Genomic DNA, 23,467 nt, shown 5'->3' on the forward strand with positions numbered 1-23,467 from the left:
GAGTGTGCAGTGATGGATTTCTGTGCCAGCACTATCCAAATGGAGCTGAATTAAAGTGAGAAACAAAAAGTGAAAAGAGGGAGGCAGTGCATAGGGGAAGCAGGATGGGGCATACAAAGAAGAGCCTGGAGGAAGGAAGCAATGGAAGAGTGGCAACTGTATGTGTGTGTGTGTGTGTGTGTGTGTGTGTGAGAGAGAGAGAGAGAGAGAGAGAGAGAGAGAGAGTGTGACGGAGTGAATAAAGGAGAGTATTGGAAAGAAATTTTGTGAACAAGACCAAAAATGGGACAGGAAGGACAGCATCCTAAAGAGATGAGCAGGAGTGACTTTGCCAGACATTCTGGGTGAATATGTATATTCCTGTCTTTATTTGTGTGTTTCTCTCTCTCTCTCTCTCTCTCTCTCTCTCTCTCTCTCTCTCTCTCTCTCTCTCTCTCTCTGTATGTGTATGTTTGTGTGTGTGTGTTAACACATGGGCGTCTGTCCTGAGGGGAGAAGTCTAACGCTGCAGTCACGACACATCTCAACTGTCTGACCACTAACTCACATACAGGCACAACACACACACGGTCCCCACACAAACAAACCTCTAACTTATAAAAATCCTGCTTCTTTAGTTTTATCTTTTTCTTTTGCCTTCCTCTATTTCATAATGAGGGAATTTACTGCAGCAACTTGAAACTAGAAAGAGTTTTGCTTTTAGAAAAACTGTGAAATGATATGTAAAAAATTATTAATTAATCTTTTTGGCCACTCGGAGGCAGTGAAACAAGCTGTAAACTCAGCACTGACACATCATCACCCTGTTGATATTTCTGAATGTGTTAGACTTCCATCAGTCACAGAGCAACATTAGCTTTCATTTGGAGTCATGTTTCTAAGTCTAATTGTCACTTTGTAGCTGCATTTTGGTCTCCACCAGCTCCTGATGTGTAATATTTTACTGCTGTTAGGCTGGGAGTTGCTCCACATGTTCATCAGCTAATTGCTAACTCTGTCTGTTTGCCTTTTGGTGCTAGACGGGTAATGGTGTTTTTTGTTTCTTAGAGCAGAGCTATTTTGGCTGGACTGCAAATGTTGGTTGGAACACGATTGTCCAGTGAGTGAGTTGGTCAACCGACTCAAACATGACTGAGTTAAGAAGTTACACTATCGGTTAGCTAGCAGAGTGTTAGAGTTTCCCCACTGGCCCAAATGAATTCCCCAAGTGAATTGGCACAAACAGTTTCTATTCGGAGGGAGTTTACAGCCTCCAGTGTTGCCACCTTAGCAACAGGTAAACAAATCAGAGTGCCCAAACAGAGAGCGAGACAGGCGAGCAGACACACACACACACACACACACACACACACACAGGCAGGAGAGCATCTCCTGGCAGATCACCACACAAGGCAACAGTCCTTTTAACTTCATTGTTGCATAAGATGCGGCTTTCCGCTTATCCAGGAACACATAAAGAGCTATACATTGTACATTTATGAGGTTATTTTAAAGATCAGCTCTACGTGTGATTAAAAAAGAGCAGAGGAGCAGAATGCACTCTTGGTGTGAACAGCCAGGCTACTGCTCGGGCGACATATTTTTGTCAGACTGGTCATTAGGCTATTTCAACAACAGAAACAGAAAAACATAAATGAGAATGGCTTTATTGGGAATAGCTATATTTAAATATTGTATATGTGAGCACAGAGAGTAGGAGAGAAGCAACCAGATAAGGGGCTGAAACTGGCTGACATTAGGCAGACTGAAAATAAACTGCGATGATGTCACTTATTTACAGCGGTCCCACAACCGTTTTCTGCTACATCTCTTTCATTTCTCACATTGACCATACGTGGTCCAGCCGTATACTACGCTTTGACTTAGTCATGTTGCTGAAAACAGCTGCATGCATTGGCTGGAAAAAAAAGGTTTATGAGAGCAGTGAGACTGAACCAAAACACAGAACCTGCAACAAAAACAATTAACTGAAAATTACTACAAGGCTCCGTAGATCTTAAAGTAACTGCAGATCAGGTGATCATTTCTGTGGGTTCATCATGACAAGTGCACCTTTCATATTACAAAAACCATTTTGAGCCATTCTTATATAAAACTATTCAGTAGTGCAGCTTGAACATTGTAAAATTTTGAATCAACACAGATGGCTGAACATGAGTGAACAAACCTTTAAATCCTAAAATACAAGTAAACCTGTCAGCCCAACACCACGTTCATTTGCAAGGGGATGACAGCAAAACTACAGTCCAAAGTTCAAACAACACCTGTGGAATTATACATGAGGGGGGAAAGATGCCACGGAATAACTGATTTTGCATTCACCTTTAAATAACCATTCTTCATGTGCTGCTTCCCAAAGTACAACACCAATATGACAAGATTCACTGCGAGAGTTCTTTCAGGTAATTTCTGTGAAGGAAAATGGTTCAGTTTAAAAACTGAAATCTAAAATCTTAAAAAAGAAGGTGGAACATTTGTTTATACACAAGTCAGTCAGCACAACAAATCCATTCCTGGGTCACTAAGCCATGTCAGTGGCCCAGTGCAGCCCTCCCTTTTAACCGCCTCTCTCTCATAGTGCCTGTCGGGGGGGGGGGGTTCAACCAAGGTGCCCTGATGCCAATTTCACAGCTGACATGCTCTTTTATATCATTCATGGACCCTCAGCACAGCAGCTCCTTCCCCCCACCACCCTTTTTTTTCCATCTTTCTTCACTAATTTAAAGGGATAATTTTTTTACTGTGTTGTGCCTGTAGTTTTAGAGCTGATCAATCAGTACAATCCTTTTAAATGGCCTTTCTTTCTTTCTTTCTTTCTTTCTTTCTTTCTTTCTTTCTTTCTTCTGTCTCTAATGATCTCTCTAAGTTCTTATCTAATTCAAACCCAAGCCTCCATCATCATCTTCTCTGCAAAAGTTTTATTGATCTGTGGATGTCTGTGTGTGTGTGTGTTCGTTAGAGATAATCAGGTTTTGATCATGACCTTGTGATATTGCTCTGTTGCCAAGACACTGTTGCAGTGTCGAGGCATTTTCATCATTAACTGAAGGAGTGTGCCGGTGACCTTTCCCCCAGTCAGATTTCAAGACAAGAAAACACGGATCAATCTCTGGGGATAAAAGAGTAATTTTAGGACTGATATTTAAAAGGGTCAATTCAAATGACACAAACATTTTGTAATTTAAATACATTAAAAAAAAATTATTTTTCGTTTTCACAAATGCTATGACTTCTAAATGCTAAATGTTAAAAGTATGGTAGTGCCTTGTATGCCAGGGTTTGAAGGACACATTTGCCATTATTTGTCATACGTGTCCATAAACTTTGAATCTCATAGTATGCCTCTGCCAACAAACCTGAACCTGATGAGCTTGTGTGGAACCTGCTCATCAGCACCAGTTGTAACTACTTTACAACTACATATACAGACTAGAACAACACTTACCATAGTTCCTCAAAACAGTCATGATTGAAAAGCCCAAATCTACCAATTCCAGTAGTGTCTTCAAGAAGGAAAATCACAGATCCACTCTAAGTGGCGATTGCATCTCCATAAAACTGTGTCCTCTTCTAAAAGGTCAAGGAGTTCCATTTGTAAGGAGATAGATTTTCATGTAAGTCTCTGAACCTTTTCGTCTTTACTATTACAATATCATTGAACACATTCATTTGATAACAATACACTATATTGTTATTATGTATATCATGTTTCATTTATAAACTGTATCTTAATTTCTTGCAGAAATAGTATTTGGTATGGTTGTATTGTGAATGTTTTAAGCTTTGTGCTACTCGAACTTTTCAAAAGTGTATATACGATCTTGTACAAGCAAGTCGTTCTACAGCTGATACATTATGGTGATTAAAAATTTGTGCAGCTAATTGCGTGTAATTGAGCACATGGACGCACGCAAGAACACACCCACAAACATCCTCTGCCCCATTCAGTCTGAATTGCTCTCTTGTCCCTCAGTGCTTTGTTTTCTCTGTGCCCCACCCAAACTCTTTCTCTCTGACTCTCCTTTATGTTCTCCCTCTCTGTTTCCCTCTCTCTCTTTTGTCTTTCTCTATCACTCTCTCCCCCCTTCCTGACTCTCCTTGACTCTCTATCCCTTCCCTCCTCCCTCTCTGGCTTTGTTGCAGATGGACCAGGACAAGAGGAAAAGGTCACTGTGTCTGGGGAAAAGACGCATGACCTTTAACCTCCCACTAACAGCACTGAGGTCACACAACACACAGAAGACACAACACACACGGTCAAAACTGGTGTGTGTGTTTGTGTGTGTGTGTATCTGTACATGCATTTGGATGTGGTAGTCCCTCTTAATGCAAGCCTATAAGCATCTGTACATACATATATGTTCATTAGGGTTTTTTCACACATGTGTGTGTGTGTGTGTGTGTTGCCAGTGGAATGTGGTTTACAGTGTTAGATTAAAAGGAGGGGCTCTGTGGGTCTGCGTGTGACTTCCATCTAATAGCCCTGTAATCCTGCTCTCACTAGGAGCCACTAATGATGGCTGTCTCTCTCTACAGCTAGACTGCCATGCACGAGACACACACACACACACACACACACACACACATGCACACACACACAGGATCTAACACACGCCTGCATATAAACAGACAGGAAGGAGACTCCAGAAAGAAAGTGGCCAAAAACATGTGCAAACTGTCACACACACACACTCCCGCAATAATTGCGTACAGTGGCATAAGGCATGACACCCTGTGAATGGAACATGGATATAGGGGCATATAGGCACTTATTAAAACACATATGTTGACAATTACAGACACATATAAGGAAACATACACAAACCATGAGCGCAAAAAGTGAGCATACACACGTTTGTTATATATCCTCCATTACTGGGGGTTTCCCTCAACCACAAGGACCGCAGTCAAACATACACAGTCACAAGTCACGTTGTCTTCTAACGAATGATGCGCATGCAGAGTCTTAACACCTGGCAGTAGGGAGATACTGTACAAACACCACCTTCAAAAACACACACAACTCCCAGACAGGCAGCCTATGTTTTGGATCATCCCTTAACCTTTAATCATTCTGCATGCCAGCAAAGCATTCACACAGCGCCACACATCAGACTAGGGCTAAAATACTGATGAAACATGAACACTAGTTTCACTTGTGTGGCTAATGACAGTATTAAAAGCTCACTGATTAGCATGTCGCATCCTGTGGTTAATCATCTGAGTCTAACAAACAACATATACTCACAAGTGGATCACATTATTGTAACCCATGAGATGTATTAATATTTTCTTTGGTGGAAATAGTTGGAATTTCACTTGATAACTGGTTTGTTTTCAATACAGATGAACTCTATGTGTGTTTAAAAACTTATTTCAGGGCTTCAGCTCACTTTTTTATCCTCATGTGCAGTGGAGCCATGGTGTTTCCTGGTTTGATAGCACAGTGCTGGGCAGGTGACAGGTCTGTTCACGGTTTCTTTGTGCACTGAAAGACGTTACAGCAGGAAATCAGGCGAAAGTTAGCAGGTTAGAGCCGATGAATACCTGCTTCTACTGCAGAGTCATTTAACCCCGGTGTGAATGCCGATTATACCCATTTCTATTGCTGACAAAAGCCAGATGTTGGCGGGTTTCACTTGGTCTTTTGACCAGTTGAAGAGGGGTTTTAGACAATAGTGCTGCATAACTGGCATAACTATGTAAATTATCACTTGTGTTAATAGTGGCTCTTGTTCAGCAAAAGTTACTTAGTGTCATTAGAGTTAAATTCATTTTCTTGATGCGAGTGAAGCGGTCTACCGTACCTTTCTTCTCAAAATGTGATGTAATTAGAATGTAGTAAGGCTATTTTGGAAGCCACACAATACACATACTATGTGTGCCAAATGTAAAGCCAGTGACTTATGATTTGTGCAGTATGCTGACAGGAATCTGCCTCAATCTTCTCAAAAGCATTTTTTAAATTCTAGTATTTAAGTCACCGGAACATTTCGGGATGCATACAACACGTGTCTGTTATCAGACAGCAGATGGTCGCGATGATGTAAACCATTCAAATGGCATGTGTCTGTAATTAAATGAGCCAGTGAGCAGTATTTATGGCCATATGCCATACTGGTAGGAAATGCATGTAAAGTCATGAGAAAACTATGAAGGGCCGTTGCAAGAGCAGCTATTTATTTTTGAAATCTGGCACAGAGGACATGAAGTGAGCAGCTTCGGTATTTCGTCCTATTTTTGTCAGGCTGTCACATAGCAAGAACTGTAGTTTATTTTAATCAGACGAGATTTAGAGGAACAGGTTTTATTTCTCAGTAGACCCGATGATAAACAATATAATGTATCACATATTCACTTCCCATCATCAACTGTCCTCTCACAGTGTTTTGTGATCCTGAGGTTTAGAAATGCACACGTACCATATATTTATTCTTCAGTTTGCATCTGCACAGTTCGTCTGCATCTCAGTTTGAATCCTTAGCTCCATGTGTGTTTCACACTTATTCTTTAATTGGGGATTTTTACATCTTTGTACTTTTTGCTTTTGAAATGCAAGATACTGTTCTGTGTGCACGACATGCTATTAATACTGGATCGCTGTGACTGTGTTAGAGGAGCCTGCCTGTGTAGGTCTTGTTGACCAAGTCTCCTTGACTGTGCCAGTTCTTAGTGTCATTGAGCTGCTCAGAATGGTTACCCTCTTTCTTCTGTATTCACGACCAGTGAAGTGAGTTTCAGATTGAAGTAAAAATTATTCTCTTTTTGTTTCTTTGTGTTTTGCATTTTGACTCTCTGTCTCAAACCTTACTCTCTGTTATTCTCCCTCACTACAAAGCCTCAAACATTCCCCTGTGGAGCTTTCGAACAATGATTTCATGAGTGGGCTTTTTATTTGTCTCGTGCATGGGCCTGAACTCAAGGACGCACATGTGACCATATGTGAATGTCATGTAAACATTACAGTGTGGTAGGTGGCAGTAATGTGACAGAAAAACCCCTAGCTAGTAAACATGGGTATAAACAAGACAGGTTTACAAATGGCTTTGCAGATATTTTTTAGAGGCAGCAAATGAATTCAAACTGTCTGAGAGAAACTTTGTTCACAAGAAAACTCTTCATTTATTTTTTCATGTAGGGGTTAAAAAACAAGATACACAGTGTAAATAAGTCAGGTTCTTTGGTGTTGGTAGGTGGATTTTTTAACTTTATCGAGAGCCAGGTTAGCTGTTTAATTCTAGGCTAGCTTCATAGTAACTCCAGCTCTGTACGCAACACATAAGTCTTAAGTTAATATCCATTTTTTTATCACACTCTCGAAAAGAAAGCAAATGAGCAAATTTCCCAAAATGCTGACCTGTTTCGGTAGATGAAATAGATGAAATTATCCTTTTTTGTTTGAAACAACAGTGTTGTTTTAAGAAAGAATCCATACAATAAATTACAGCTTGTACTTATACTCTTTCTCCATTAACACCCTGCAGGTGGCATTACTCCAGGAGACAGTAAGGAGGGAGTGTGAGGAGAGGGAGAAGCTGACTGCTGCTCTGTCTAAAGCTCAAGAGGAGCTCCTTGGGCTGCGCTCCCCAGTGTCTCATCAGGGCTCCTCCAGGTCTCCTCCAATCCCCATGGAGAGAGACACACCCCCAGGGAACAAGCAGTTCCATCTCCATAGTCAAGCCCGTGTACCTCTTACTCGCTCTTCAACCTCCCCAAACACACTGCGATGCTCCCCTGCCTGCACAGACAAAGACAGAGGCCGGGGTACAGATGGAGAGGGAGCAGGGAGGAGTTCGGGGTCCTGGAATGCTGGCGGGGTGTTTGGTGGGGAAAAACCGCAAGGGGGTTCACTGCCCAAACTCAAAGCAAGCAGCACAGTCAGTGAAGTCAAACGTAAGGTCAGTTTAGTGATGGGGAGGAAAGAGAGACTGTGAAAAGAAATCATAAAACACCAAAATAAAATGTAATCTCAGTGTTGTTTTGAAATGGTATTTTAATATTAATCATAGTATTGTAATGGTTTTGGGTTTTTTTTTTCACGCTTTAAAATGTAATAATACATGTATTTTAGTCAAATATCCCTCTAACTGCTTGTCTCACATAAACACACATATGCACACATTGGCACACACTTGATACGCAAGCCACAACTGCTGAGTCCTGTTCGTACTACAGCAAACTCCCAGGACACACTCTCCGACAGACATGCACTTGTTTTCTCACAGCCCGACTCACGCAGTCTCGCTGGCACGCACTGTATTTCACAGACAAACACCCCGCACGCACACAGTATATACACACAAATGTGCACACAGATACATGCAAACACTCACAGCCTGTCACAAGAGCAGGACTGAAGGAGCATGACAGCATGTCCCTTGCCACCCGTGGACACAAACAAAAGGCAGACAAACACAAAAGAAACTGTAAGGCAAGCCCCACCAGACACACACACAAACCTCACACACACACACACACACACACACACATAGACACACAACAATTACCCAGCCCTCTCCCCTGAGGCATTGTGTGTTATTGACATCATTCACTCCGTGCAAGGTCTTTCCATGCCTCCCTCCCTCTCTCTCTTCCTCTAACTCTACATTTGGGATGAATTGGCATGATGGGAGAAATGCGTGAAGTGTGTGTGTGTGTGTGTGTGTGTGTGTGTATGTGTGGCATGGGACTAATTTCCCTGCTCACTGGCACACATGGAAAGCTTTTGGTCTGACTTCCCCGTGTCCTCTCCTCCAATCCGCCTGCGAGACAATGCATGTGCATGTCGTTCGTACAGAAACAGTGGGATGATAATGATTTTACCCTGCCAACGTTTCCTCTGTTTGCCAAAACACGCACATATGGTTTATCTGCTAAAAACCTCTGCAGAAAGGACACTCTGAAATACAGAACAATGAACATTCTCTGCCATTAAAACCAAATTTTCCACCTCCTCTGTTTTTGTCAGAGAGGTAAATGAGAGGTTTCCTATCACACATGACTAACTGAATCATGTTTTTTCTTAAAGTGGGCTAACATGTATTTGCATTAAAGAATTTAATTTAGGCGTTAATTTATTTGATAGAGTTGGTTGTTTATTTCCTAATAAAAATTAATTACTCCAGAAAAATCTTTCAGATGCTGTAAACTATTATCATTGTTATTTCACTGAAACTTGAGTGAGTAGACTTAATTTAAGAAACAATCCCTAACTGCTCCTTTTTAAAAAACAATAGATATTCCCTTGAAGTGATTTATGTGGCACAGGTTGCATTTATTTTATGCTTTGCAGCTGACTTCTTGTTGCCTTCCTGTGTTTGAGAGTGTGCTGGTGTGTGGCCTTGTGTGTGTTTACTCATTTTGCCATGTGCATGTGGGTGTGTCTCCGGTGAATGATTGTTTCTGTCCTAACACCGCCACCGCTCACTTTCTGTAATCACGTAATGTCTGTGAAGGACATCGATTGTATGGTGAACATCACAATGTAGCCTGCGTGCGTCCATATGTGTGAAAGAGGAAGACATTACTTGTAAGAAAACACACTGCATGTGATTGCGAGTTCCAGCCTTAGGGGTGGTTATTGTTTTAAAATATTCCATGCTGGTGCAAGTCTATCTTTTGTTCAGTTCAGTTCAGTAATTGACCTGGAAAACAGCAAAAAAAAAAAAACAAGTAAGGGGACCTTGAGTGAAGATTCATTTTTCAACCCAAACTTTGGATGCCAACTTTAAGTTCCTGACAGTTTTTGGTATTCGGTGCAGCAGACACATTGTGGTCATTTTGACTTGTCAGGAAAGGCACAGGTGGAATTAATAACATTAATGTTGGTGTCTGCGTTTCATTTAAGTGAGTCAGATCCAGGGTTCTGGTCTTGTAGACATGGCTTTACTGGGACACTCAACAATGGAATGAAGCCATTATTAAAGCTGGGGTAGGCAGTCATTTTTTGGTCTCCATGAACAAAAATTCCATAATCATCTGTCAGTATATTGTATTGCAAGTCGTCTGAGAGCAAACTAGACGTCTTCACCTCCTCTTGGCTCTGTTTTCATACTCTAAAAATCTAGTCCAGGTAGGGAGACTTCGGCCAATCACTTTTCAAAGAGAGAGAGAGAGAGAGAGAGAGAGAGAGAGCATTTCTATTGGCTGTTCTACAAATGCATATGCTATGAACTTCCCCTCAGATGGACGTATCCATATCAGTGAAGCATTTCAGAAATGGAGAGAACTTCTCCTGGACAGACTGCAAATTCCATTGCCCTGTAATATCTGAATGTGTTGTAGTGATTCGTCATGAAGGTAGATTCACCATGAAAGCAGGTGATGAGTGGCTATGTCGAACGTTTTTAATAGTTAAATCTTCTGCTAACTGCAGCCAGTGGCTCATGGCTTTGGCTGTGTTGCTTGTGTTGCGTGTGTGTATGAAACGCATGCATATGCCTGTAAGTGGTGGCTGTGTTTGCTATTATTTACATCTGTTCTTTTCCCACTTCAACAAATACAATCTGCTGTGAATAAGGGTCTATTCAAGACATGTGCATGTACCTTTTGACAACTGCTCACATTCTCCACGTCTGACCTTCAACCTTTCCTTTTATCCCCATTATACTTCCTTCTCAATGTGACCTGCATGTCTGCTGTGTATTTGAAGAGATAACCTCTTTCTTTGCCAGTCAGAGAGGTGTTAACACACTGTCCCTGCTCCTTCTTCTCTATCCCACAACACACACTCCGTGTCTTTGACACACTCACTCTCTGCTCTAACCGCACACACTGTCTGTCTCCCTCAAAACACAAACACCCTGTTCTCTTGCGCTGTATCTCTGGCACACACATGCACATAAATCCCTCTTTGTGTCAATATTCTTTTAATCTCTTTGGCCTTCTTTTGGTATTCAACCCCTTTGACCCTGTTGCTAAAAAGCAATTCCCTTTCAGCCTCTCCTCCACAGCTATCTGTGCCTTCGCTTTATTTTTGATCCAGTCAGCTCTCTCTCTTCTACTCCCCTCTGCTCTTTTACTGAGGCTTTTTCCTTTGCTCATGCCCTTGCTTTGTAGCCCTTGACCTGCTGTCCTTCCTGGTTTGTCTGTGTGTGTGTGTGTTTGAGAAACAGCCTTGAGGCATCTGTGTGAGAGAGATCTGGCTTGAATAGATACAAGTCCTTGAAACAATTTCGTAACAGGCATAAAGCACAAAGCCCCATTACGTTGGCATGGATGACGTTTTGACCACACTTAAACGTTCAGATTTACGCCCCCTTAACAAATGCCCCCACATACACAAACATTCATACGTACACACGCATGCCATGCGTGTGTACGTATGAATTTGAAGTGTGATCTCCTTGCAGTAATTATCATAGCAGGGCAGGCATGCACACGTGTCCCTGGAGAATCTGTGCAAGTTGCTCGTAAACACACACACGCTACAGGGAGTGGCGTGTGTGTATAACTAAGCCCTTGTTCGTCACTAGGCGTCCCTGAACGCCTCTCTCCTGTGCGGTTATGGTCGTTCCGGAATTCTGCCGTCCCCGATGTGAGCCCTCCCACACCCTATAACTAGTGTCACCCAGGCAACCGGAGAAAGAATGCTCAGCATTCTTGTCGTTGTGGTAACTGCGTAAGTGCAGGGGCCAGAGGTGCCAGTTGTAGGTGTTGATTTATGACAGGGACAATGAGACCTCAGTCTGCCACCTTATGTGGTGTATTAGTAAAACTGAAGACTGTGTGTGTCCCTTACATGCCACATAGAGCCTCAAACAGTTTATGAAAGTAGACCTCCATGCTATGTTTGCATGATTACAGCTGTTGCTCATAAAAGCTTCAGATGCACACAGACACACACATGCAAATATATATAACCTCAGGAAACAACCAACCATGGCGGCATTAAATTGTGAGTGGGTCACGTAGCAACAATTTGCTCTTGGGCTCCTACTGATGCCCCTATTTCCTCCCTCTGTGAGTTTTATATGTACCCTGCTGTCCACATGTACAACTGCTCACGGACCAAACATCGCAACTTCATTTCCCGCTGACCCAGACAAGAACCAAAGCTGGAAATCTACCTGGCCCCAGGTTTGCTATATGTCATTCAGTTTGAGGTAATTCGATTAAAAAACAACTTTATCTGTGAATATGCACCATGTGAGCATAATTTAAACCAGTCCATCAATCACAAAATAAATTTGAGGGTTCACAAGATGATTAATAGGATAGAAGAGTACCTTACTTAAATCTTAGCTATTTTGTGAAATATTTGTATCAGATAGTTTTACTTTTAGCTAGTATTCAAATTAAACAGTCTAAGAGGTAGAAAGTAGACAGTGCTACATTTTAAGAGGACTTGAGCCAAAAGGTTAGAAACACTGGTAGAAACTAAATTGATTAAGATCTTAAAACTGGATTTTGACCAGGGCCCCTACATAACAGGACCTCAAGATTAGGTGCAGTCACAGCGACATTTAACTTAAGTGCTGTACATTCCCATTGCACATTTGCAATTAATCAAATCACCAAATTACTTGTAGTGAAGCTTGAACAATGCAGGACAGTTGCTGTCAACTGCATTGGTGGGAATTTGGTACAAGGTCACAGGGCCACCCCCATAAACCAGAGAAACCCACAGCTCCACTTGAGGGTGCCAGATTTTCAGAAATCAAAATTGGTGGGTCTTTGCCTCTCTCTGCTGTCTGTTTTTAGTTACTGCAGGGCTTCAGGCTGTTATAATAAATCCTGAGGGCTGAACAGTGAGTGAACACAATGTTCCCTGTATTGACAGGTTCACATTGAACTGCACCTTCATTGGCATAATCAAAACCAAAATCTTAAAATTAAGTTCATTATTTGTCTAAAACTATTTTGACCTGCTCGCCCTTCCTGGGTTATGCATTGGCTATTCAAATAATTAAAAACAAAATAACTAAGTAGATATTACTGACTTGCAGTATATTGTTCTAAATTACACACACGAATACTGATTTCTTAATAGAAATCCACTAAGTTGCTGTTATAAACGTTTATTTTTATTATTATTATTACTATTATTATTATGTTTTTCTTTCTTTTAAATTGGCGGATGGATATGTTCCAATGGTAGTGGTGAGAAGGCCGGACTTTCCCGTAAATACGTCACAGAAACCGTCAGTGGTGAGTCAGTCGCTTCCTGTAGGAAGGACGGAAACACAACAGCGACCGAGAAACTAAATAACGAGCAGCTTGTCTCGCCAACATGTGATCTGACCTTTAAGGAGCGAAGTGCATGGAAGTAGTAGTTTAATGAAATGCAAAAATGAGCTTCCGTGCAATAACGGCAATTATTAGTTGAGTAAATTGATTGAGACATGTTAGTCATTGTGGTGTTGTCTCAATAGGATCAATGGGTCTATAATGGGTCTATAATAAAATAACCAACAACTAATAGTTCTCTAAAATACGTGAGGTTTAGACACAGATCTTACATGAAGAAAGCAAATTATCAGTTGTACTAGGGAAAACAATGGAATTATAATTCTAGATTAGGTAAATATGTTTGTTTATCAACTCTGTAAATGTAATTAACTTTGTTTAAATTGTGCCCGTGTGTACTCATGCATGTTGTACACACAGGTGAGATAAAAGAACAAAATTAAGAAATGGTAAATCAGTGAGCATTAATAACCCGTGAGAGTAAAATTTTCTCCATATTCCAGTACAGTTTATGAAAAGTTTAAAGAAATCCGTGCGGTTTCTGCTCAGTGTTTCAAAATCGCGGTACTATTTTACCACCGCGGATGTGCACAGCCGTTAGCCCCGCCGCAGGTTGGTGACGTCACTTACTTTGTTAGTCACCCTGCCCTGCCGTCGTTCTGTCAAGGCTGGCTGAGCCATAGCTGGTAAGTGCTTTTTTCCGGGTGAAAATGGCCGCAGGTCCCCTCTCTGTATCTTCCAACGCATCCACAAACAACGATGGCATTCTTATTGGTGACAAAGTTTACTCGGAGGTGTATCTTACGATCGACAACTCGCTCATACCGGAGGAACGGCTCTCTCCGACACCGTCGATGCTCGACGGCCTCGACCTGAACACGGAGACCGACCTTCGGATTCTTGGATGTGAACTGATCCAGTCAGCGGGCATTCTCCTCCGGTTACCCCAGGTATACCCCCTTGAATAGTTAAGATATTTAATATTTCACATGTTGGTGTGTGTATTATTCACAACGAGCGTAGTTTGTGAGGTTTATCAAGTCCTCAACATGCCACGGCCTAGTTTTTAGCAACTGCTAATGTTAGCTCTTTGACGTTGGCGTGGTGGAAATAAAATGGCGGCGGTCCATTGTGCAAGGTTAGGCTAGTTTATACGGCATAAATGGCAAACGTCTTGCTTCGTTTCTCTCCGCAGGTGGCAATGGCAACGGGACAGGTGCTCTTTCATCGTTTTTTCTACTCCAAGTCCTTCGTCAAGCACAGTTTTGAGGTGAGTCCATTCAAGCTTAAGGATCATTGTCAGGCCACTGGTTGCTCGGCCATGTTAGCATAGCATAACGTTATGGTTGCGTTTGTGGCAGCCATATTGTCGATACGTCGCACTAGAATTCTTGATCTTCTTGAAGACAAAGAAGAGACACGTTGAGGGCTCATTTAGAAACAAAAAACACACGGAAAGTACAGAATGTACTGAATCAGTACCTTTTTAAATGGAGAACGACCTGAGGATAGGCATGAAAACCTTTTTGGGCAATGTGACTTAATACGTCTGGCAAAGTATCAGTAACATTAATCCTAACCTCATTAACACAGTATGGCAAATAGTATTGTTATAAAGTTTTTATTGGTCTGAGAAAAGTATATGTCAGGTGCTGGTCACTAATAGTGATCAACATGGAGAAAATCCTCCATCACGATATACATACGCATATGTATGATAATATATCAATTGAAAAAAAACATGAATTAATTCATAATTGTTATAACACACTTCTCACAGATTTATAGCTCTGTATGTGAGTAGTATAGTGGGCAGTCTATCTCTGGTTGCTTGTCTTATAATTTTGAACTCTTCCTTCCAACTTGTTGCTTTGATTATCTTAACAGATTGTTGCTATGGCTTGTATCAACTTGGCCTCCAAGATTGAAGAAGCACCACGACGAATACGAGATGTCATCAACGTTTTCCACCATCTGAGACAGATCAGAGGCAAAAAGTAAGCACTGATATTGAATCTAGTCCTCTCATTTTGGAAATAATATATTATGATTTTGTTACATGGAACATGTTGCATTGCATTTGTTTTTTGTTTTTTATCCAATGTTGTATGATGTTGATCTGTTTTTGCTGTGAAAGTACTCTTCTGTTTACCCATGTACTCTAAACCATCTTAAAACTTTTCAGTTTCCGCTTCAGTGGTAGTTTCAAAAGTGTAATTGTCTACATATGACATCTGAGTTTGACATTACACTGAAAATGATTTCTCAACAAAGTCACTTTGAAAATTGGAGTGCATTGTAAGACAAGGCACAACTGCTTTATTTCTGTGTGCCTTTGTCTTCATAGAAATCTGTTCATGTCAGTGCTATAGACCGTGGCATTAACTTGGCTTCTTTTTTCCCTTGCAACCAACTAACAGCGACCAGCTACATTTACCAAAGCCTGGGTGATGTGGAATGGTACGTAAAGATGAAGCAGTCGGCATGACAACCATGATGCGAGGGGGTCTCTCTCCTCCCCCAGGCCCACCCCACCCCCCTCCTGTGGGAGACGCCCGTGGTCTGAGCAACCGCGGGGCACTGGGATCGGGGATGACAGGTTGGCCGAAGGTCCTTGGCCCCCGGGGTACATTGAGGACTCCTGTGGTTCAATCTTAAGCTTTGGGTATCTGTCCGTCAATCTGCGGACCATTGGGTAATGTAGTTTTCTTCTCTGACTGCTCCTCACCGTGCATTTTGTTTGTGCTTAAAGAGCAACACCCCATTCACCAACTGTTAGCCATGGCTTTTACAGAAATATCACCTTGTTCATTGCCGTTTGAGTAATTTATTTGGTACTTGTAGTTCATTCGAGTTATATATCAGTGTAGGGTCAGTGCATGTATTGTAGCTTAAGTAGTTTGGCAATATGTTTAGTTAATCTGAATCGGCATTAAAGTGTACTAGAATTTGTGATGCTCTTGTTGGAAGTATGCCGTTTAGATGTGGATTTGGACTGTAAATTGTCATAAATAATGACATTACTTTGGTCCTGGGATTTTTTTTCCAATGCATGTGGTTTGTAGCATGACAGCATTCACATGTAAATTTCTATTATTTGAGACAGACATAAAAATATTAGACTTGGATCATAAATTTGGTTAAGTTTTAGAGGTATTAGATTGATATCATATTGCAGGTCCATTTTGTTCTTGCATTGTACACCATAAATGGTACATATTTTAGTAGACTGATAGTTCATAAGGAGTTTGACACACTGTGAACAGGCTTATATATCAGAATTATTGCAATAAAAGCATCAATAGTCAATCTTTTTGTCAGCTTCTCTAGCATTTCAAGTGATATGCTGTAGGCTAGTCCAGTATTTTGTTTGCAGTGAAGGTGAGATGTAGTCATTGGACAAAAAAAACAACATATCCTGATATTCTGGAGTCTGGACATGCTGGACAAGGTAGTAGTCAGGGCTTTTGGTTACTTATCAGATTATTATAGAAGATGACAGGATATTGCCGTAGGTGAGAGTGATATTTGACAGCTCATAGTATTGTTACATTTTATTTGAGTCTACAGTTTAAGTTTGCAGACTTAAAAATGTTTCTGTACATTGAGCTAGTGATGTAGGCGATGATAAATTGATATTTCTGTTAAAGCTGTGACACGGGGTGGTTGAGGTTGAGGGCTATCTAAAGATCCCATAAGCTTTCACTGGAACCACAGGAGTCCACAAACCCCAGCAAACTGTCAGGCATGCAAACAGTTAAACCTGTTGCTTTGAGTTGGTTGAAACGGAAAAAAGAGAGCAAGAAATCAGAAGGGTACTTTCTTGACTACTTTTATTTTGAAAGAGGGGAAACATTATTTTATTTTGATTCCTTTATAAACTAGGACTCCAAGCTCATTGATACTTGATCAGAACTACATAAATACCAAAAACCAAGTCATCAAAGCGGAACGTCGGGTCCTGAAGGAGCTGGGCTTCTGTGTGCATGTCAAGCATCCACACAAGGTGAGTTTAAATCACACTTAAAGGCATTTCACTCGTGTAGCGCACTGTAGCTTAGTTACTGCAGCTTTAAGTTTGTTCCTAAATACAGATTGCAACCACACAGGAAGCAGCATCTAACTTCTCTGAACAATGTCACACCTGGGTCTGTTCCTGTGTTGTTCTTTTTTTTTAAAACATGCTATCATTTTATGATTCCAGATTATCGTCATGTACCTTCAAGTCCTGGAATGTGAAAAGAACCAGACGCTGGTCCAGACGGCCTGGTAAGTTCCTTCCTAGTTCTCCACTGACCATCCCCCACAGCAGCAACCTGTGTCATGTCTACAAGAAGTGCCACCAGACCTGGGCTAAAAGATGAAGTTGAAGGAGTTTCAAAAGGTTGAATAACTTGAAGAGCACTTGATTTATCTGCCAGGAACTTGGGACAGACCAAAATGTGGAAACACCTGTCAGATAAGTGATACTCAAGTGCCCCACATATTTTTAAGCACAAATTTGAAAACCATTCAACATCCATTTTGCCCAGGTCTGACTGCGACATTCCCTCACTCCATTTGAACCCTTCCACCTCTTTTTTTTTTTTTTTTTTTTTTTTTCTCTCTCCCCTGATGGAGCAGTTTGTGTTATTGCAAACCTATTATGCGTCTCACTCTCTTGTCTGCCCTTACATGGCTTTGCTGTAAAGTCTGTTTTATTTTCGGTGCCCAGGGAACTTGGTTTAACTTTGTCCTTTCTCTCTACTCTTTGATTAAAGGGTAGTCCATGCTGGTAAGTCACATAAAGAACCTCTGAACTCTGCCTCCTCCAACCACATGACCTCAGGAAGCTCCCCCTATTGGCTGGCTGCCCCTCTCAAGACAGCCAATCCCAATGCCGAGATTCACTGAAGGGGGCGGGCGGGCCTTTCCCAACAGCCAACATCGTCTTGTTTTCTCTTGGGTGTCCAAAAGGATTTGTATTTTTTTGGTCTTGCTACAACGGTTTCAACTGTAATACCTATTTTTGTCAAGTAGCTACAGATACATTTATATTGATTTTTTTTTCTAGTTTACTTGCATTTAGCAATGAGGTAAACTTAGCCAGAATAGAATAACTTTTTTGACCAGCTTACCTGCCTTTTTTTAAATATATATTTACAGTAGCAAACTGTGTCCTGTCCCCAACTGACGTGGTGTCCAGACATGTGTCTGTCTTACAGGCTGATCCAGTTCTCAGGTTTTGCCTCCAAGGACCTGTCTCGCCCACGCAGCAGTCAGAATCCAACGGCCACGTGTTATCTATAGTAGCGTTGGCATAAACTGACCTGACATGGTGCAGGTCTGGTCTTTTATTAAAGGCAGTGTAGACTGGAGTAATCCTTATGTGGCAGGTTTAAAAAAAAAAAAAATAAATAAATAAAATAAAAAAAATAAAAACTTGTCACACTTCCAGTGTAGCAGTACATATAATACGAATAGGTAGAAATTTACACATTCAGTGTATGCATATGCAGAGATGTCACTGCTGTGGAAAGGAAGTTGCACTGCTTTGTGATTAGTTTTTTTTTTTTTTTTGCCTGGCTGTAGTTCCTCTTGATAATCCGAGTAGGCTCAGTATTGAGTTAGTTTATCGGGGGGGTTTATCATCATGTTTGTGTTGTCACACATGTTTTTGTCCTTTTTGACTTCTATGTTTCTTATGGACATAGATGCTCATGCCACTCTGTACTTGCCTGATTCACGTCCTGGCCATTTTGTCTCCCCTAATGCTCTCCCAGCAGCTAATCTCATTTATCCATTGTCCTAGACAACCCACTGACGCATAATCTGTTTTGTAGCAGACAGTAACATCAGTAGTGAGACACTGACTGCCACCCAGTGTCTCTTAGATCAGTCTTAAAATGCCACATAATGGAATGGGGTTGCAGACTAATAGAATCAGTGGTCTTATGGGGTCAGTCTCAGCTCAGGGCTGGATGGCATGTGGGAAGATGTTTTGGTTTTGCAGTTGAAACTTTCAATCAATAGATCAGATCAAACACTGAACGTGCAAATTTGTCAGAATATGAGACCAGTGTTGCATAATTTGATTTCATCAACATGCCACTGATTCCCAAAAACTACCCGTCATGCTTGCCACCATACATGCTGTGCCTCCCTATTCCCTCAGATCTAACAGTCTGAAAGTGGCAACTGCATTGTAGATGAACGCTGTTCATCTGTAGGCCTGCATGTTTCCCGCCTTACAAGGCATGTGTCATCGTCTTTATCATCATTACTCCTATTGTATTTACTCTCCGGTCATGGTGTGTGGTAAAATGGTCTTGGCAGGTCTTCAGTAGATTATTTACCATTTGTGTCTTCATGCTTTACTTGTGACATACAGCACTCCTATGGATGCCCCAGAGAGAAATGGACAAAGTTAAATTTGACAGATCAAAATGCATATCTCACTTCAGCAATGTATAACTTAAACGTGTAGTTTGTCTTAATAGCTATCAGGGCTAAAGATGAACTTCAATTGCTGTCACTGCCTCGAAAGGTCAAATCCACAGTTAGTAACTTGTTCTCCAGCATATCAGGGACCAGTCAGTGTTAAAGGCTTGTTCAAAAGTCACCCACCACAAATTTTCGGGTGGTGAAGATTTTTTAGATGTAAGAATTAGCTATGTTTTAATCTGGAGTGACAAGATAGAAGTCTTCATTTGAAAGTGGATTATTGACCTGCATTAATAACTTGAAAGTGTTGGTGTGCGTGAGAGGTGGATTTGTGTAGAAAAGATGCTATGTTTTTGTTTCTATGTGTTCTTTGTCCTTGTAGGAACTACATGAACGATAGCCTGAGGACAAATGTATTTGTGAAGTTCCAAGCTGAGACTATCGCCTGTGCCTGCATATACCTCGCTGCCCGAGCTCTGCAGGTAAAAGCTGATTATTTACACACCCAGTATCTCCTGATCATATTCTGTGGCTATAGTATAGCACCATCTAATGTTTTTGTGTCTTTTTTTCACAGATACCTCTGCCATCCAGACCTCATTGGTACCTGCTGTTTGGAGCCAGTGAAGATGAGATTAAAGACATCTGCATTACCACCCTGAAACTCTACACCAGGAAGAAGGTACATTTTTTAACATTGGTCCACTAAGCTGTAAACTACAGTGGTTGAAACTCCTGTTAGTAACAGTGTGATAACAATTCCTGCTCACAGGAGACAGTACTCAGTGTTGTCTGTGTAAACTGTCATTGACTAATTCATTTGTTTTTCCCCAGCCTAATTACGAGCAGTTGGAGAAGGAGGTGGAGCGGAGGAAGGTGTTCTTGGCTGAGGCTAAACTGAAGGCCAAAGGCCTTAATCCTGATGGCACCCCTGCACTGTCCACGCTGGGTGGCTTCTCTCCTGCTTCCAAGCCCTGCTCTCCAAATGTGGTCAAGGTAGAAGAGAAGTCCCCGAATCCCCAAGGTCTCAAAACAGTTAAGAAGGAGCCAGACAACCGGACTCAGGTCAACAAGAGTCCCCACAATGGGTAAGAAGCAAACACACAAATTGTATTTTATTGTGAAGATATTTCAGTAACAGTCATTCTTATTTTCCTTTTTTAAGGATCATTATACTTAATCCCAAAAAATATTTTTAGTGTCAAAGTAAGGGCAACCAAAATGATCTGTATGTCTTAATTTCATAATAGTAATCTTTCTTCTATCCTTCCCTGCCAGGTTAAGGAAAGAAGTGAAGATAGGAAGGAACAGCAGGAGTGGAAGTCGATCCCGTTCAAGAACACGTTCACGGTCTAGATCCCGATCCCCGCGCAGACAGTAAGATCACTTACAAGATAGTTGACTGGTCAAAATTCTAACTTGTTTGATAAGTAAAACTTTAAGCTTCAAATAGATTAGCAATTTGGTGAATTGTCTAATTAGCTGGATCATCATGTTCTCTTTTCTCTTCTTTCTACAGTTATAACAGCAGACGCAGTCGCTCAGGGACCTACAGTTCTCGCTCACGTTCTCGCTCTCCCAGTCGTAGCTCTTCGCCTCGGCGTCATCAGCCCTCACCCCTCCTCCCCCACCTCAAGTCCAAGACCAGCCACCACAGCAGTAGTGACTCCAAGCCCAGTGGAAGACATAGTAACAGTGGAGGTGGAGGATCTGGTCACAAGAGGAAGCGCTCGCGCTCTCGTTCAAGGTCACGCACTCCGGTCAAAGCAGACAGGGACCGGGACAGAGAGAGGGAACGGGAGAGAGACAGAGACCGCAGCTCCTTTGACCTCTCTTCAAAGAAACACAAACACGAGCGAGGAGGTGGTCATCGAGGAGACAGGAGGGAGAGGGAGAGGTCTCGTTCCTATGAAAGGGACAGGGAGAGGGAGCGTAGCCACAAGAGCAAACACCACAGCAGTAGTGGGCACTCAGGACATAGCCGTCACCGGCGCTGAGACACACCCCAACAGACAAGCCCTGGCACTGATTGCTACTGATTTTTTTTTAATATACCCACAACAAAGACAAATCTGTCATGTTCTCTGATTACTGTTGAATAGCGTTCAATTAAATGAAGTCCATGCCTTGTCACCTTGCAAGTTCTTCAAAAGTTTAAATAAATAGTTGCGCTACAACTAATATGGAAGTAAACCACGTCTGCCGCCAAATGCTGCACATCTGCTATGTTAAAGAGAACACGCCAAGTTTGATTTTGTTTTGGGTATATTACCAGCCTAATACCAACATAGTTGGTTTTCTGGGTTCCTCACATGCATCCTGAAACTCACCAGTATAATTTACAGAAATGTTGATTCTCTTCAACCTTGAATTTTGTTGGCCTAAGCCAATGACAAAACTTCTAGACACATAATTTTTGTCCTAATGAAAACCTTTATTAAAGACGTGACATTGGAGGCAGTTATGGAAATGCTGAAATTGCCTGAATCCTGCACATAGCTTTTGCATGCTCAAATGTCTTGGTGATAGAACATTCATTGCTTTGACTTTTATTTACACAACTGCAGGCCTGTAGCTGATATTTAGCACAGGTGTTTGATGTTGTCGGTGTAGACTGAAGGTGTGCGTCTGAGGAACCCAGGCTGCAGCAGTAATTACCAGCATGACATGGACTGTTTGTAAGTTTACAAGTGTTGAGCCTTTTTTTCCCCCTCATCTGGTCGGATGTGATCAGTGGTTGAAGGAAGGCATCAATGCAGAGTGACATCAGTCCAGGGCCTGTCGTCATCTCCTCCATCTATAAGTTTTTCTTTACTTTCCAACGATACCCCCTTCCCACACACATCTACCAGCCCTCTGGCCTACCCTTGTTTTTGGTTTTACATGTAAAGTAATGGACTTTTGGGGGAAAAAGAAACTTATTTACAGTGTAAAGATGGATTGATATCCACTGACAAAATGTGAACGCTTTGATTTATAAAAGCAAACTGGTCAGTGGAAGGATTGAATGAATAAATGTAAAATAAAAAAACGATCATTCAGGAAAGATCAATATGTTTGCACATAGAGGGACTGGCAGGCAAGCGGTTTTTGTTTCCATTGTCCTTTTTTCTTTGGACAGGTGTATGTTGCTAAAGCTGTGTTTTGTACAGTTTCAAAAAAGCAAACTGGTTAAATACTTATATAAGTTTTTCTTTTTTTTTTTTTTTTTTACAGCAGGTAATGCAGACTTGATTTCGAAACATTTTAGGGTTATCAATTTGTTACACTGGTTTTTAGTCTGCACGTGTTCATGTCCAATTTTTATTCAATAATAAATGAGTTATGCCACTGAACTGTACAGTCTTCATTGAATTGGTGTCTATAATAAAATCAATCATACTTAACAAAATAACATCTTTTGTAGTGGGGAAGAGCGAAGACTTGAGTTTGTATTCTGTTTCTGAGTTACTGTGAAGTCAAGATGAGTCATATTCACTCAACATACCCATCCTGATAGTGTAGCTACAGTGTGACATGTAGCGTCTCCATTCACTGCACAGTTGGAACAATAGCTTACTTGAATAGATACAATAAAGTGTAGCACTAATTTTGTTTTTATATGTGAATACATGCAGGTTTTCAGATGTAGAGCAGAATGATGCAGGTGGTATAATTCTCTAACCATTCATCAGCCAGAGGGAGCTGTTGGCCTTGGTTAGTAGGTAAAAGTGATTCCAACAGACTGTCATTCTCGGAGTTGTCTGTCATCTATTGCTGTCCGGTCTTCATGAGAATACATTTCAATAGTAAGCAACAGATAGAATTGATGGAGATTAAATAGTTATTTACTTTTATAACAATTTGTTATGAGCAC

General features: G+C 41.3%; 2 protein-coding genes across 3 annotated transcripts in view; both read left to right on the forward strand.

The window, feature by feature from the left end:
* The window catches only part of lekr1 (Leucine-, glutamate- and lysine-rich protein 1), a 100,944-nt gene extending 90,879 nt beyond the window's left edge, over window positions 1-10,065 (forward strand). Inside the window, exon 13 of one of the 2 annotated variants that reach the window (XM_071496736.1) lies at window positions 7,485-10,065. In XM_071496736.1, coding sequence (XP_071352837.1) covers window positions 7,485-7,934 — 450 coding nt within the window. In that variant the 3' untranslated portion in view covers window positions 7,935-10,065. The remainder of the gene's footprint in view (window positions 1-7,484) is intronic. The other variant, XM_071496737.1, reaches the window with a different exon arrangement.
* A 3,750-nt stretch (window positions 10,066-13,815) lies between these two features.
* ccnl1a (cyclin L1a) lies at window positions 13,816-22,946 on the forward strand. The gene is made up of 10 exons (XM_071495998.1): window positions 13,816-14,138; window positions 14,384-14,458; window positions 15,076-15,185; window positions 17,074-17,194; window positions 17,393-17,457; window positions 19,994-20,093; window positions 20,189-20,293; window positions 20,446-20,699; window positions 20,890-20,988; window positions 21,131-22,946. Exons 1-10 carry the CDS (start codon window positions 13,899-13,901, stop codon window positions 21,606-21,608), a joined length of 1,647 nt encoding a protein of 548 aa, XP_071352099.1. The 5' UTR covers window positions 13,816-13,898; the 3' UTR covers window positions 21,609-22,946.
* Window positions 22,947-23,467: the final 521 nt, after the last annotated feature.

The sequence above is a fragment of the Trachinotus anak genome, unplaced genomic scaffold (genome assembly GCF_046630095.1).
Source record: "Trachinotus anak isolate AG129_WGS33_773 ecotype Australia unplaced genomic scaffold, CSIRO_AGI_Tana_v1 ptg000014l, whole genome shotgun sequence".
Classification (NCBI taxonomy): domain Eukaryota; kingdom Metazoa; phylum Chordata; class Actinopteri; order Carangiformes; family Carangidae; genus Trachinotus; species Trachinotus anak.

Excerpts from the sequence above, each read along its gene's own strand:
- ccnl1a (XM_071495998.1), top strand. The coding sequence starts at position 13,899 with ATGGCCGCAGGTCCCCTCTCTGTATCTTCCAACGCATCCACAAACAAC. Across the intron at positions 14,459-15,075 it reads TCGTCAAGCACAGTTTTGAG|ATTGTTGCTATGGCTTGTAT; the intron begins GTGAGTCCATTC and ends TTATCTTAACAG. Across the intron at positions 17,195-17,392 it reads ATGTCAAGCATCCACACAAG|ATTATCGTCATGTACCTTCA; the intron begins GTGAGTTTAAAT and ends TTATGATTCCAG.